At 42.9% G+C, this 13,144-nt stretch overlaps 1 protein-coding gene across 2 annotated transcripts in view; it reads right to left on the reverse strand.

Annotated features, from left to right (window-relative positions):
• Positions 1–6,220: 6,220 nt before the first annotated feature.
• PPP1R42 (protein phosphatase 1 regulatory subunit 42) overlaps positions 6,221–13,144 on the reverse strand; it is a 59,285-nt gene continuing 52,361 nt past the window's right edge. For both annotated transcript variants that reach the window (XM_077492829.1, XM_077492828.1), the window contains one exon: positions 6,221–8,889. In XM_077492829.1, the coding sequence (XP_077348955.1) occupies positions 8,796–8,889 (94 nt within the window). In that variant the 3' untranslated portion in view covers positions 6,221–8,795. The remainder of the gene's footprint in view (positions 8,890–13,144) is intronic.

Consider the following 13,144-nt stretch of genomic DNA (forward strand, 5'->3'; position numbering starts at 1 on the left):
CTATATTGTCAGCACCAGTTAATTACTACAGATGAGTTTAATTACAAATTGCAGGAGCATCATAAACTTGGAATGCAATCATTTCTTACAATTTTGAGAAGGTGCCAATAATTTTGTCCAATCCTTTTTTGGAATTTTACGTGGAATGCATCAGATTTGGAGATTTGGCTTTTTGTTTCTCCACTTTTTTGTGTCATACCAATACAAACAAAAGAAACAAACATGAGAATACCTAAGGCTCCGTTCACATGTAGGTGTTTTGGGTGTTTTTCTGCTCTAAGCCTCTGCCTCTAAAAACACCCAGCAAGACAAATCCCATTCATTTTAATGGCCCTTGTTCACATCTGTGTGATCTGTCACCAAAAGCAAAACGCCCGTCGCTCAAAAAAGTATATGAGCTTATTTTTTGGCAAATTACAGGCACTTTACTGCTTTTGCATTGGTGACCTTTTGAACTTCAAAACGCCTGTACAAAAACACTGCATTAACGACTGAAACAACACCCGAAAAATGCCTGTAAAATAGCAATGCCTAGATGTGAACGGAGCCTAAACATTTGTAAATGCACCAATTTTCTTGGCGAAGTAGTACATTATATGACAGAAATGCAGGGGTACCAATGCATTTGTGAGCATGCCTTTGGGTGAGGTGTTACCCCACATGCATGGACACAGTAAGGCTTGATTCACACTAAAGTGTTTTTTGATGCATTTTTTTAGAAATGCAGGGAATTTTTTTAACATGGGTTCCTATGGAACATGTTCACATCAATGCATTTTGTACCTCTGCATTTTTGAATAGGGTCGGGGACTTTTTTCCCCGCAAAATGCAGCATTTTGCATGTAATAGACTTCAATGGACCCGCATCCAAAATGTACGTACCGCGTTTTTACTGCGATTAGACACGATTTGCATTTTTTTTAAGCTGTACAGTCACTGTATATAACTGGTTGCTAAGGAGGGGGCCAGGAAGCCGGCCGCCAAATCCTTACCAACAGATGAGTCATCAGCTGTTAGCGGGCTAGCCGGTTAAAAAAAAAAGTGAAATAAAACAGTGTGGGGTCCCCCCCAGGTCCATACTAGGCCCTTGGGACCCCCCCACGCCAAAATTAAAAGAAAAAAATGACTTGGGGTCACCCTCAAAATCATTACCAGATCCTTATCCGAGTATGCAGCCCGGCAGGTCAGGAAAGTGAGGGGATGAGCAAGCGCCCCCCTCCAACCATTCCAGGCCTCATGCCCTCAAAATAGGGCCCCCCCACCCCAAAGCAACTTGCTCCCATGTTGATGGGGACAGGGGTCTCTTCCTGACAACTACTTAAATCAGGAAGGCTGGCAATTCGGATGCCCTTGAATAAAAGCACTTTATTAGTTCCATGGGTACACGGGTACAGACTATACATTGATGCGTTTCGGCTAAGAAGCCTTCATCAAAGCATACATGTTTGATTTAAAAACTGATATTTATAACAAAGTAAGCCCTCCAAATGGGTGGGTGCATCCTGATCAGAAACAATCAAATCACCTAAAAAAATAGTGTAATGTGAAAAAACACAGTAAACAGTTTTTGACAAGTCTTTTATTAAAAATATCTTCTTCCACGCTTCTTCCTCCATCTTCTCCTGCATCTTCCTCCTCCGGTCTTCTTCTCTCGCTGCTTCTTTTTTCTGCTGTCTTCAGTGTTCTCTTTCCTCTGCTGCCAATTTCCCTCCTTCGATGCTGTTTCCTGCTCCCGCCGGCGACCCTCCTCCGATGCTGCGTTCCGCTGATCTGTCCGTGCTGATATCAAGCATGTCTTAAATAATGATGGGGGTGTGGCCATCATATAATGTCATCGGGAGGCCCCCCCTTGTGACGTCACAGACCCATCATGCCCCAGGCGGTGATGTCACAAGGCGGCTGGGTCTCCAGATGACATCATCTGGTGGCCACGCCCCATGGTTATCTAAGACATGCTTGACATCAGTGTGGACAGATCTGAATGGTATGGGGTACAATGTACCCCATATTCATTCACATAGGGGGGAGGACAGCATTTGGGGGCCCCCTTGTTAAAAGGGGCTTCCAGATTCTGATAAGCCCCCACCCACATACCCCGACAACCACAGAGCAAGGATTGTCAGGAAGAGGCCCTTGTCCACCTCAACATGCGGGCAAGGTGCTTTGGGGTGGGGGGCACAGAGCCCCCCTGCCCCAAAGCACCCACCTCCCATGTTGAGGGCATGCAGGCTGGTATGGTTAAGGGGGAGCACTCACTCGTCCCCTCCTTTTCCTGACCTGCCCGGCTGCATACTCGGCTAAGGGTCTGGTATGGATTTTGGGGTGGACCCCAAGCCATTTTTTTTTAAATGTTGGCATAGGGGGTCCCTTCCGAATCCATACTAGACCCAAGGGCCTGGTATGAACCTGGGGGGGACCCCACGCAGTTTTCTTTTTTTAGCCAGCAATTCTTTTTTTTACATTTAGCAGGGAAACCCGCTGACAGCTGATGACTCATTGGCTGTTAAGCACCCGGCGGCCGGGATCCCGGCCCCCTCCTTAGCATCCAGCTATATGCAGTGTAAAAAAAAAGCAAAATGCTAATTTCTGCAAAATCGCGGCAAAAACGTCACTCAAAATGCAACATGCATAGATATGAATCGAGCCTTAAACTCCATCCACACATTGATTTAAATAATATCTAAATAAAAGGTAATATACTGCAGTTTACAAGTCCTTAGATGGGCTCCTCTAACAAAAAGTGAATAGGACACTGCATTTCTGGCAAGATCAACAGGTATTTTCTGTACTTGCCAAAAATGTTCTTTTAAACTTCTGCATTAAAACTACTGTAGTTACCATATCTGAGGGCTGGTAAGCTACTAATATATACCATTTTTGTTCTTGGGTTTAGCTATCTTTCAATTGGCACAAAAAAAATCCACTTGCAATAAATGTATGTACATCTGCACATGTATGGCACGATTCTCATGTGGTTACAGATTCCACAGATTTATCACAGCAACCACTACCTCACACTACACCTTCCTGTGTTATTGTAATAAGTGATAACCTGCGTAGTAATCTTTGTGAACATTGATTTTATCAAAACAGCTGCTACAATACCAACAAGAAGGTTGTGATAGCAAAAGTAATGGTAAAACACTACCTAGAGAGCAGGATAAAAAAGCATGTTATGCAACATTGTGTATTCAGCCTTACACAGTAACAAGAAAATAACAGGAGAAAAGCAACTGAGTGAATTAAAGCAGATTATTAGCACAAAAAAAAAAAAAAATACAAAAAGGAAAGGTTTTTTTATTTATTTATTTTTTTATAGCAGATATACTGGGGTAGATTTAAAGCGGAGTTCCCTCCCCCCAGGCAAAAAAAATTAAAGTCAGAAGCTACACATACTGTAGCTGTTGACTTTTAATATTAGGACACTTACCTGTCCAGGAATCCACAGATATCGCCACCCCAGCTGTTTCCATCAGCTCTCGGGTGTGCCGATACCATTCGTGGTAAGGGAAACTGGCAGTGAAGCCTTTTGGTTCCCTACTATGCATGTACGAAGTGCACTGCGCCTTCTGAATGGCTCGGCGGCGGGTGAAGGAGGAGGGGAGCCAATCTAACAGATACCCGCTTCCTCCCCAAAAGGTGCCAAATGTGCATGTAAAAAGCAGGTGCCCCAATACTTTTGACCATATGTAAGTAGCTACGGTGCTCAGAAAGTGATTCTTTAGAGAAGAGATGACACCAGAGGTTATGCCACAGTTCTAGCCCTGGAAAGCAGTCCATGGCTAACTAACACAGTACACAAAGGTCTAGAAAAGTACCACAATGTGGAGCCCAAAGTCTGAAGGTCACAGTCCAAGCAGGCCCCTCAATTGTCCAGTTCAGCGGGGTCTGGGTAGGGCCTCCAAAAAGCTGCAGAAAGACCAGTTCAAGCAGCATGTGCAGAAGACTTGGCTGAAGAACAATTACTCTTGGAAAAAAGAAAAAATGACTAGTAAAAATGGATAAACTTTTCTCAGTATAGAAAAGATGCCCACCCACCTAGGACAGTAGCATGGGCCTGGGAAGGGTTCTACAAAGTTGGTTGCTGTTTTTTTTTTTTCTTTTGCCAGTGTGAATACGTGAGTGAATAAGAACAACACCATAAAAATATTAGCTAACACTGTTATAATAATTAAGAAAAGCGACAGCAGATGGTTTTAATGTAAAGTATTTAATAAATACAATATTTATTTTGCTATGCAATGCACTGCACATTTTTATCCAGCAAACAGAAGTATTTAAGAATGTAACTTAACATGAAAATCCTGAAAGCAAAATAAACATGGTACAAAGTACTAATGCTAAGAAAAGTGTTTCTTTTTCCTTCTTTTTAACTCTATTTACAAAAAAAAAGCTTTTCACATAAAGGTTCTCTTGAGTCTTGTCCCCGTGTATTATGTATGTACAAGTAAATGTATGGAGATGCCAAATTTCTTCTACTGGTGGCACTGTAAATTACATCTGAAACCACAGCTTCTGCTACTCATTTAAAGCCAAACTCCAGCCAGAAAAAGACATCAATAATGCAGCTCAGTTCATTAATTCCCCCCCTCCCCCCCCCTTTTTTTTTTTTTTTTAATCCAAGGGGTACCTGAATTTAACCCGCCTCTTGAAATCTACTGTAAAGCAAAGCTCAGAATGGGGGAGTGAGAAGCAACACAAAAAGACAATCAGCTGTGTTGTAGTGCAAGCAGTATGCAGATAGGAGTAGCAAGCAGAGTGACAGAGAGATAATGTCCATAGGCTACTGCTTTTACTGTTCATTTGCAGGCTAGCAGTGTGATGGAGATCTCTACATGGAACAAAAAAATCAGGCTACTGATTAGTCCTGTTAGGCTATGCTGTGTTGCATATTTGTGTAAGGCTCGGTTCACACAGGGGCGACTGCTATCCGACTTCAGGTCGCCCCTAGTCGCCTCAGGTCGGACAACATTTAAAAATCAATGTAAGTGAATGAGAGCCGTCTTAATGCACGCTACTGAAGTCGCCTGCGACTTCAAAAGAAGTTCCTGCACTACTTCAATCCGACTTGTAGGCGACTTGTACCCATTGATTTCAATGGAGGTCGCCTCCAGGTCGGATCTCTGTCTATACGGAGGAGACTTTGACAGAATTATTAGCTCTGAAGGGGGAACTCCACGCCAAATTTCTGAAAAAAAAATTGGCGTGGGTTCCCCCTCCGAGAGCATACCAGGCCCTTAGGTCTGGTATGGATTCCAAGGGGAACCCCCTACGCCGAAAAAACGGCATGGGGGTCCCCCCAGATCCACACCAGACCCTTATCCGAGCACGCTACCTGGCCGGCCAGGAAAGGGGGTGGGGACAAGCGGGCGGCCCCCCCTCCTGAGCCTTACCAGGCCGCGTGCCCTCAACATGGGGGGTGCCTTGGGGGAGGGGGGGCGTGCGGCCCCCCCACCCCAAAGCACCTTGTCCCCATGTTGATGAGGACAAGGGCCTCTTCCCGACAACTCTGGCCGTTGGTTGTCGGGGTCTGCGGGCGGGGGGGCTTATCGGAATCCGGGAGCCCGCTTTAATAAGGGGGCCCCAGATACCGACCCCCCACCCTATGTGAATGAGTATCTTCTTGTAGCTCTTTTGCTAGCGGAGGAGTCCGGCGAGAAGATCCCTGAAGACGGAAGACCCCCGGAGCTGTGCAATAAAATATTTTAACCCTGTGTTGTGTTTTTTTTGTACTTTTTTTCACAGGTAAATGGGTAGGGGTACATTGTACCCCATACTCATTCACATAGGGTGGGGGGCCGGTATCCGGGGCCCCCTTATTAAAGGGGGCTCCCAGATTCCGATAAGCCCCCCGCCCGCAGACCCCGACAACCAACGGCCAGGGTTGTCGGGAAGAGGCCCTTGTCCTCATCAACATGGGGACAAGGTGCTTTGGGGTTGGGGGGCCGCACGCCCCCCCTCCCCCAAGGCACCCCCCCATATTGAGGGCACGCGGCCTGGTACGGCTCAGGAGGGGGGGGCCGCCCGCTCGTCCCCACCCCCTTTCCTGGCCGGCCGGGTAGCGTGCTCGGATAAGGGTCTGGTGTGGATCTGGGGGGGGACCCCCTCGCCGTTTTTTCGGCGTAGGGGGGTTCCCCTTGGAATCCATACCAGACCTAAGGGCCTGGTATGCTCTCGGAGGGGGAACCCACGCCAAATTTTTTTTCAGAAATTTGGCGTGGAGTTCCCCCTTCAGAGCTCATTCTCTGATTGGCCATGGCAAAAGTCGCCTGGCCTGGGGCGACTTGTAAGTCTCCCCAGGTTGTGTCTAAAAGTCGTGTTCAAGTCGTCTCCAAGTTGCCTCACAAAGTCGTTCTGAAGTCGTGTCGCCCCTGTGTGAACCGAGCCTTAATCTGACAGTTGTATGGACATAAATATAAATTCTTTGGTGGGCAAACCAACTCCCATATATGCGTTTCATCTGTGTACCTAATTGTTTGCCTGGAGTTCAGCTTTAAGTAGAAGAACTTATTTTGTAATATGATTGATTAAAGGTGTGATTTTATATTGTCTGGTTAAAACATTTTATTTTTTAAAATTTCCCTTAATAGAGAAATGTGGGAGAGAAAAAAAACATATAAAAAAAACAAAAATAAAAAACACCTGGATTGCTCCAGCATCGATCGGATACTGCAGCTATCCCCTGCCGACTCTACACCAAGAACTGAGCGCTCTAGCTTTGCTGATTACTCAGTTCTCAGGTCTGCTCTGAGCAGAGAGCATTGACTGTCACTCTCTGCTCTGACCCTATAGAGCTCGCTGGAGCTCCAGACTGTGGAGAGGGCAGGAGCGCTGAGAGTCTGAGCCGACTGCAGAGGCTGGACAGGCTCTGTGACGTCAGCAGACAGTGGATTTTAGCCCGCTGTCAACTGAATCTGGGTCACAGGAGTGCAGAACTAAGTGCACTCCTGAGATCCACAGGAGAAGTATGGCCAAATGAGCTTTTAGTCATACTTCTCCTTTAAAGTAAGATCTTTTGATGTGCATCTTGATCATGCAGGTGCTCAAAGTTGAAGCCAGTGGTTCAGAATTACAATCAGGCAACCAATATTTTTAAAAGAAGAGGTCAGCTAAGGCATCCTATACATTCTTCTCACTATGTGTTTTTTTGTTATTTAAATGCATGCAAGTATGTCCAAAAAAAAAGTACGTTTTCACAATAAAAATAAAATTACCTCCAATGAAGTGTGCCTCATCTCTAGCTGCTCCAGCATTTGTTAGAACTGTTATTTTTATTCAGGCTGCAGTTTCCTCTCAGTATAAAGACTTGTAGTTTTGGTTACAGAGCAGATATTACAGGAGGTTGCTTGCTCATTATCTCTTCCATTCAGAAAAAGCCTTGCCTTATTTTCACTAAGAGCAAGGTCTGCTGAATGGAGTAGGTTCTGAGCAAGTGACCTTCTGTGATATCTGTACTACAGCTTGAACAAGTCTCAGCACCAGTGATGGCCCATCCATAAGGGGTACACGGGCGCAATCCCCGCAATCCATAAGTCCGGCCCCCTGAAGTACATACAGGGCGACGGACCATGGATTCCATTGGGGGGGGTGTTATTTTTTGAGGCTCTAATTGGCTTCAAAAAAGGGTGGGCTCGGGGCACAGAGCACTGCGCTCCAAGCCCACCCAGTTGTGTGACAATAGCGAATGTATATTCCCTATTCTCACACTAATCCTCCTCCTGGCCAATCAGGAACTGGGTCGTGAGAACTGCCACCCAATTGGCTGAAAGGACAGGCGATCCTATTGGGGGCCAAGCGCCTAGGAGGGGGAGAGACAAAGCAGAAGCCTCCCATCACCCGCCACTGCTTGATTGGGTAAGTGTCGGATCGACCGGCAGACAGCAAGCGAACGGGTGGGGTGGGATTGGGGGGGGGGGCCACCAGCCGCCACTACTCAGCACCAGACATTCCATGCTAACAGGAAACTAAGGATGAATATAAATGTACATTTTAAAGCTGAATTCCAGGTATGGCAATTTTTAGATAGGTACATTGGTCCACCATGGACTAATGTAAGTATGCATGTGTCATACTTGTGGGATTCCCGAGGAAGCTGGAACTCACTATAGTAGACACCGCTACTACAGTAATTGCAACTGGCTACTGAGTCCTATATCGACCAGCTGCACTGCTGCTTACTGAACACAGGAGGTTGCCTGCTTAGCATGGGTGCCATTCAGAAAACACTTTCCATTTTTTCATTGGATGCAAAGTATTCTCTCTTTGGACATGTTGGAGATTGCGACTTCACCTCCCCACCTCATCCAATTGGACACTTTGCATTCATTGAGAAAATGCAAAGTGCTCCCTGAATGGTGCCTATGCTGAGTGAGAAGAGAAACCTCTTGTGTTCACAATACAGTAGGGCAGCCGCTCTGCGTGGGACCAAGAACCTGGTGAAGAGTACTATAGTTGCTGTGCCTACTACAGTGATTTCCAGTGTCCATGCAATTCCAACTGGTATGGCACATACATACTTACATTGATTCCAACTGTAAAATTCTGCAAACTGCATAATTCCAATGTAATTATGTACAGTAAAAATTGCCAAACCTGGAATTCATCTTTAATAAACACAGCAGCAGCCAGAGATTGGGGCACTTTATTTGAGGTAACCTGTTTTTTTCTGTGCAAACATAAAAGAAAATTCGGCCATACTTCAATTTGAAAACATACTCTGATTAGAACTGCAGTGGGTGAACTAGCTGGCTGTGCTACTTTATGTATTGGAGATGGATGGTGCAGCGCACCCGTCTTCATCTACTCAGAGCATTACTTTGACTTTGTAGGTGCGGTTCAAGAACGTCTTGTCCAGGCAGTGAGCTTGCAGGATCCTTTACAGCTAATTGTCTGTAATGACAAAACAAACCACAACATTACAAACCTAATTACACAGCTCAGACTGAAACAATAAACAGACAAAACCCCGATGCTAATGACAAATTGGTATTACACAGATAGATACAAATTAATCTTTCTCACAATACATGTCAAGATACTTGGGATTCTGGAAGGCACAGTTATTTATTGAATAGAAGTTTATAGACAGGTCTTGGCAAGCAATGACTCATACTTCTTATGCAGGACTTAAAGAATGAGAGCGTATTGCTTATACCAGGAATCATTCAAAATGTTCTTCTTTCTTGCACTCCTTATAATCGTACCTAGTGTTGTATACGGAATATCCCAGTGCCCAGTTTCACGTCAAATGTTAAGCAAGGACAGACATGCCTTCTTCAAATCTGATCATCTGGACATTTCTGCACTAGCAGCACTAGAGTCTTTTTTTTTTTTCTTTAATAAATGCACTTTTTTTTAAATCAACTATATTTTTATTTTGTTTTTTACATTTTTTTTTGTTTCTTTCTTACAAACAACCTATACAAACATATGGACCGAATGGTCCCATTACAGCGAAGTATGGTCCAGTAACAAGCATATACAAAAGACAGAGATATCTAATATCTGATGGTTTTGTATACAACAAGAATAGAAGGTGGGAATTACCATTCAAATGTACATAAGGAATTGTCAAGGCCATAAATAACATGTAATGGGTGTAAGAAACAATAAAGTAAGCACATTTTAGGCCTGACGATAATTGAAAACCCCCAAACCATTCTATATTTTCTGAAGCAGAGACCATGTAGAATACAATGGTGTCAGTTGCAATTCCTTATGTCACACAGTACTTGCGCTAGTAGAATGAATTTCCACTCTCCCCTGACCCTCTGTCTGGACAGTGCTGATTGGCCCTGTTCTGATCACATGCATCCTCTCAAGAAAAAAGAAAAACTCTCTAGCAATACACATCAAACAGAGCATATGCCGCCTGACTCCCAATGCTCTGTTCTGTTAGACTGGGTTCACACTATCGCCACATGCGGCTCACAGCATGCATCCAGTGCATCCCCATTCACCGTTTCAGGTCTGATTTCAGCCCACATTTTTGGCTGAATTCAGCCCTGAAATGAACCAAAAGACACACAGGGCACCTGTGCAAATTTGAACCGGAACAGCAGAGGAGATATGTGAACCGGCTCCATAGAAGAGCCGATCAAAATCTTCTACTATTGCGAATTGGATTTCACACTAGTGTGAACCCAGCCTCAGGAGATGGGTTGGAGTCAGTTAAAGAAGAGGAGGATCAAAGAACATACACAATGCAGAGGATTAACCCCTTAGGTTCCACCGTGAGTATAACAAGCACACTTTACTGCATATACACACACATTTTACTGTGGTGGGTTTAGTGACACTTTAATATGTATATTTTCTGTACCCATGCACCCAAAGCACACATATGTACTTGTACGCGTGGGGAGGGGGGGGGGTGGCATTTTAAAAAAAATTGTTTTTCTTTTTAGCTATTTTATTAAACTATTTATTATCTTATTTGTTATACTTTACAGTTATTATATAAAAATTAAAAAAAATTGGGGAGCTTACATGTAACCTGTAGCACAGGCAGTTTGCACTTAAAAAAAAGTTCATATGCCATCTATACTTTTATACTGCTGCTTTCATAATTAAAGTATTTAGCCTGGTTTTCCATTCAAATCTAATCTGTTTTGTTTTAGAATAGGTCCTTGTACTAGGGCTCAGTCACTCATATCTAAATTTATGTTAAAAAATAAACCAGCTAATGCAATCTGAAAGTAACTGATTACTAAGAATGAAGTCTGACTGCTTTGATAATGTAAAATATAGCACAGAATGCATTAGTTATGCATAGACATCTTGCAGCTCTATTACCTATTTGATGCCTGTAATAGAAAACTTCAGTAGCAAAACATTTTAGTTTTCGACTGGGAATCCTAATGAGTAAATACAGCAACTAGATGGCAATATTTTGAAGCTAAATAATGCTAAATTATGCAATGTTAAATTTATGAAGAATTACCTGTAGCAAGGATTGAAAAAAAAAAAACCTCACTGGTTTCATTAACGCTATTAATATATAAAATTAGGCCACGTTTGCCAAAACACTGCATTATTGTTTCTTATAAAACACATTTACAGAGTGTATTTATACAAAACTTTTTCAATTAATATCAACGAGACATGGGCATTAGAAAAATGTCTTGGGATTAATCTGAATGTAGTTGATATGTATATATGTATGCATTCAGGCTGTATGTGTGCTCTGCACAGGGTGTATACAAGGTGAATACAACCCAATTATGCTAAAAGACTGGACTAGTGTTCTGAGTAGTATTATAAAGTGTAAAGTATCAAAACAGACACAAAAACAGGTATGACATTCATACATTTTCAAATATATATTGCTATACAAAAGTCTTAGGCAGGTGTGAAAAAAATACTATCAATTTGGAATGTTTTTAGAAATAGAAGTGTTAATAGTTAATTTTTTCTCAACAAAATGGAAAGTAAATGAACAGAAGAGAAATCCAAATCAAATCAATATTTGGTGTGACCACCCTTTGCCTTCAAAACTGCATCATTTCTTCTAGGTACACTTGCAAACACTTTTTGAAGGAACTCTGCAGGTAGGTTCTTCCAAACATCTTGGAGAACAAACCACAGATCTTCTGTGGATGTAGCCTGCCTCAAATCCTTCTGTTTCTTCATGTAACCCCAGACAAAGTTGAAAATGTTGAGATTAGGGCTCTCTGGGGACCAAACCATAATTTTCAGGACTCCTTGTAGTTCTTTACACTGAAGATAGTTCTTAATGACACTGGCTGTATGTTTGCAGTCGTTGTTCTGCTGCAGAATAAATATGGGGCCACTCACACCCCTCCCTGATGGTACGGCATGATGGATAAGAATCTGCTTGCATTTCTCAGCATGGAGGACACCATTGACCCTCCTGCCCAAATCTCCAACTCCATTTGCAGAAATGCAGCCCCAAACTTGCTAGGAACCTCCACTATGCTTCACTGTTGCCTGCAGACACTCATTATTGTACCGCTTTCCAGCCCTTCATGAAAAAACTGTCTCCAAATTTCTAATTTTGACTGATCACTCCAGAGCTCCTCTCACCATTTTTCTGCACCCCAGTTGCTATGTTTTCATACATAATTGAATTGCTTAGCCTTGTTTCCACAAAGAATGTATGGCTTTTTGACCACAAATCTTCCATGAAGACCACTTCATGACCAGACTTCTAGATGGGTGTACCTGGATCACACTGGTTTTCTCCAGTTCTGTACTGATGGCACTGCTGGACATCTTCTGATGACATCGTCTGATGTTGAAGGGAAGTAAGCATGATGTGTCTTTCATCTGCTGTATTATGTTTCCTTGGCCAACCACTGCATCTATGGTCCTTAATGGAGCTTAATTATTTTTGCTTTTTCAAAAGTGCTTAAACAGCACATCTTGAAACCCCAGTCTGCCTTAAAATCTTTGCCTGAGAGAGACCCTGCTGATGCAGTATAACTTCCTTGTGTCTTGTTGCTGTACTCAGACTTGCCATGGTGTTGTATGGCCTGCGATATTCAACTGTCTTCCACAACCTCACATTAGTGGCTGTTCCTCACTCAATTGTAAGCCTCCTAAACAGTTTTTTCTGTTTTAGTTAATGACTGTGTTTAACCTGCATATGAAATAGATGATCATTAGTACCTTCTTGATACAATCAGTCAATCATACACCTGACTCTAATCCTACGAAATACCTGAGTTTGTGCAAGTGTACTTAGTGTGCAAGTGTAATACTTGAGGCTGGTTTAAAGCCAAAGGGTAGTCACACCAAATATTGATTTCATTTAGATTTTTCTTCTGTTTGCTCACTTTGCATTTTGTAAATTGATAAAAATAAACAATTAAAATATATATTTTTCAAAGCATCCTTACTTTACACCATTTCTTCACAGCTGCCTAAAACGTTTGCACAGTAATAGAATACAATGTATTTATTGCTATTTACTCCAATTGTTGGGAAAGGTGTGCAGCTCCTCGTCAATATGTCTACCTGAATAAATTATACTTTTGAATATCTCTGTTGCCAAGTTTCTTGGAGAGCACCTATTTACGGTATATGTTTGTGCATATTTTATATGGACTGCACCTGGACAATTCCCCCTTGTTAGATAGAGCAATGGCCACTTCTTTCTTAGATCATAAGGACCATACTTGCA

Source organism: Lithobates pipiens, unplaced genomic scaffold (genome assembly GCF_037356315.1).
Source record: "Lithobates pipiens isolate NorthernLeopardFrog02 unplaced genomic scaffold, aLitPip1_a1.2 Scaffold_19, whole genome shotgun sequence".
Lineage (NCBI taxonomy): Eukaryota > Metazoa > Chordata > Amphibia > Anura > Ranidae > Lithobates > Lithobates pipiens.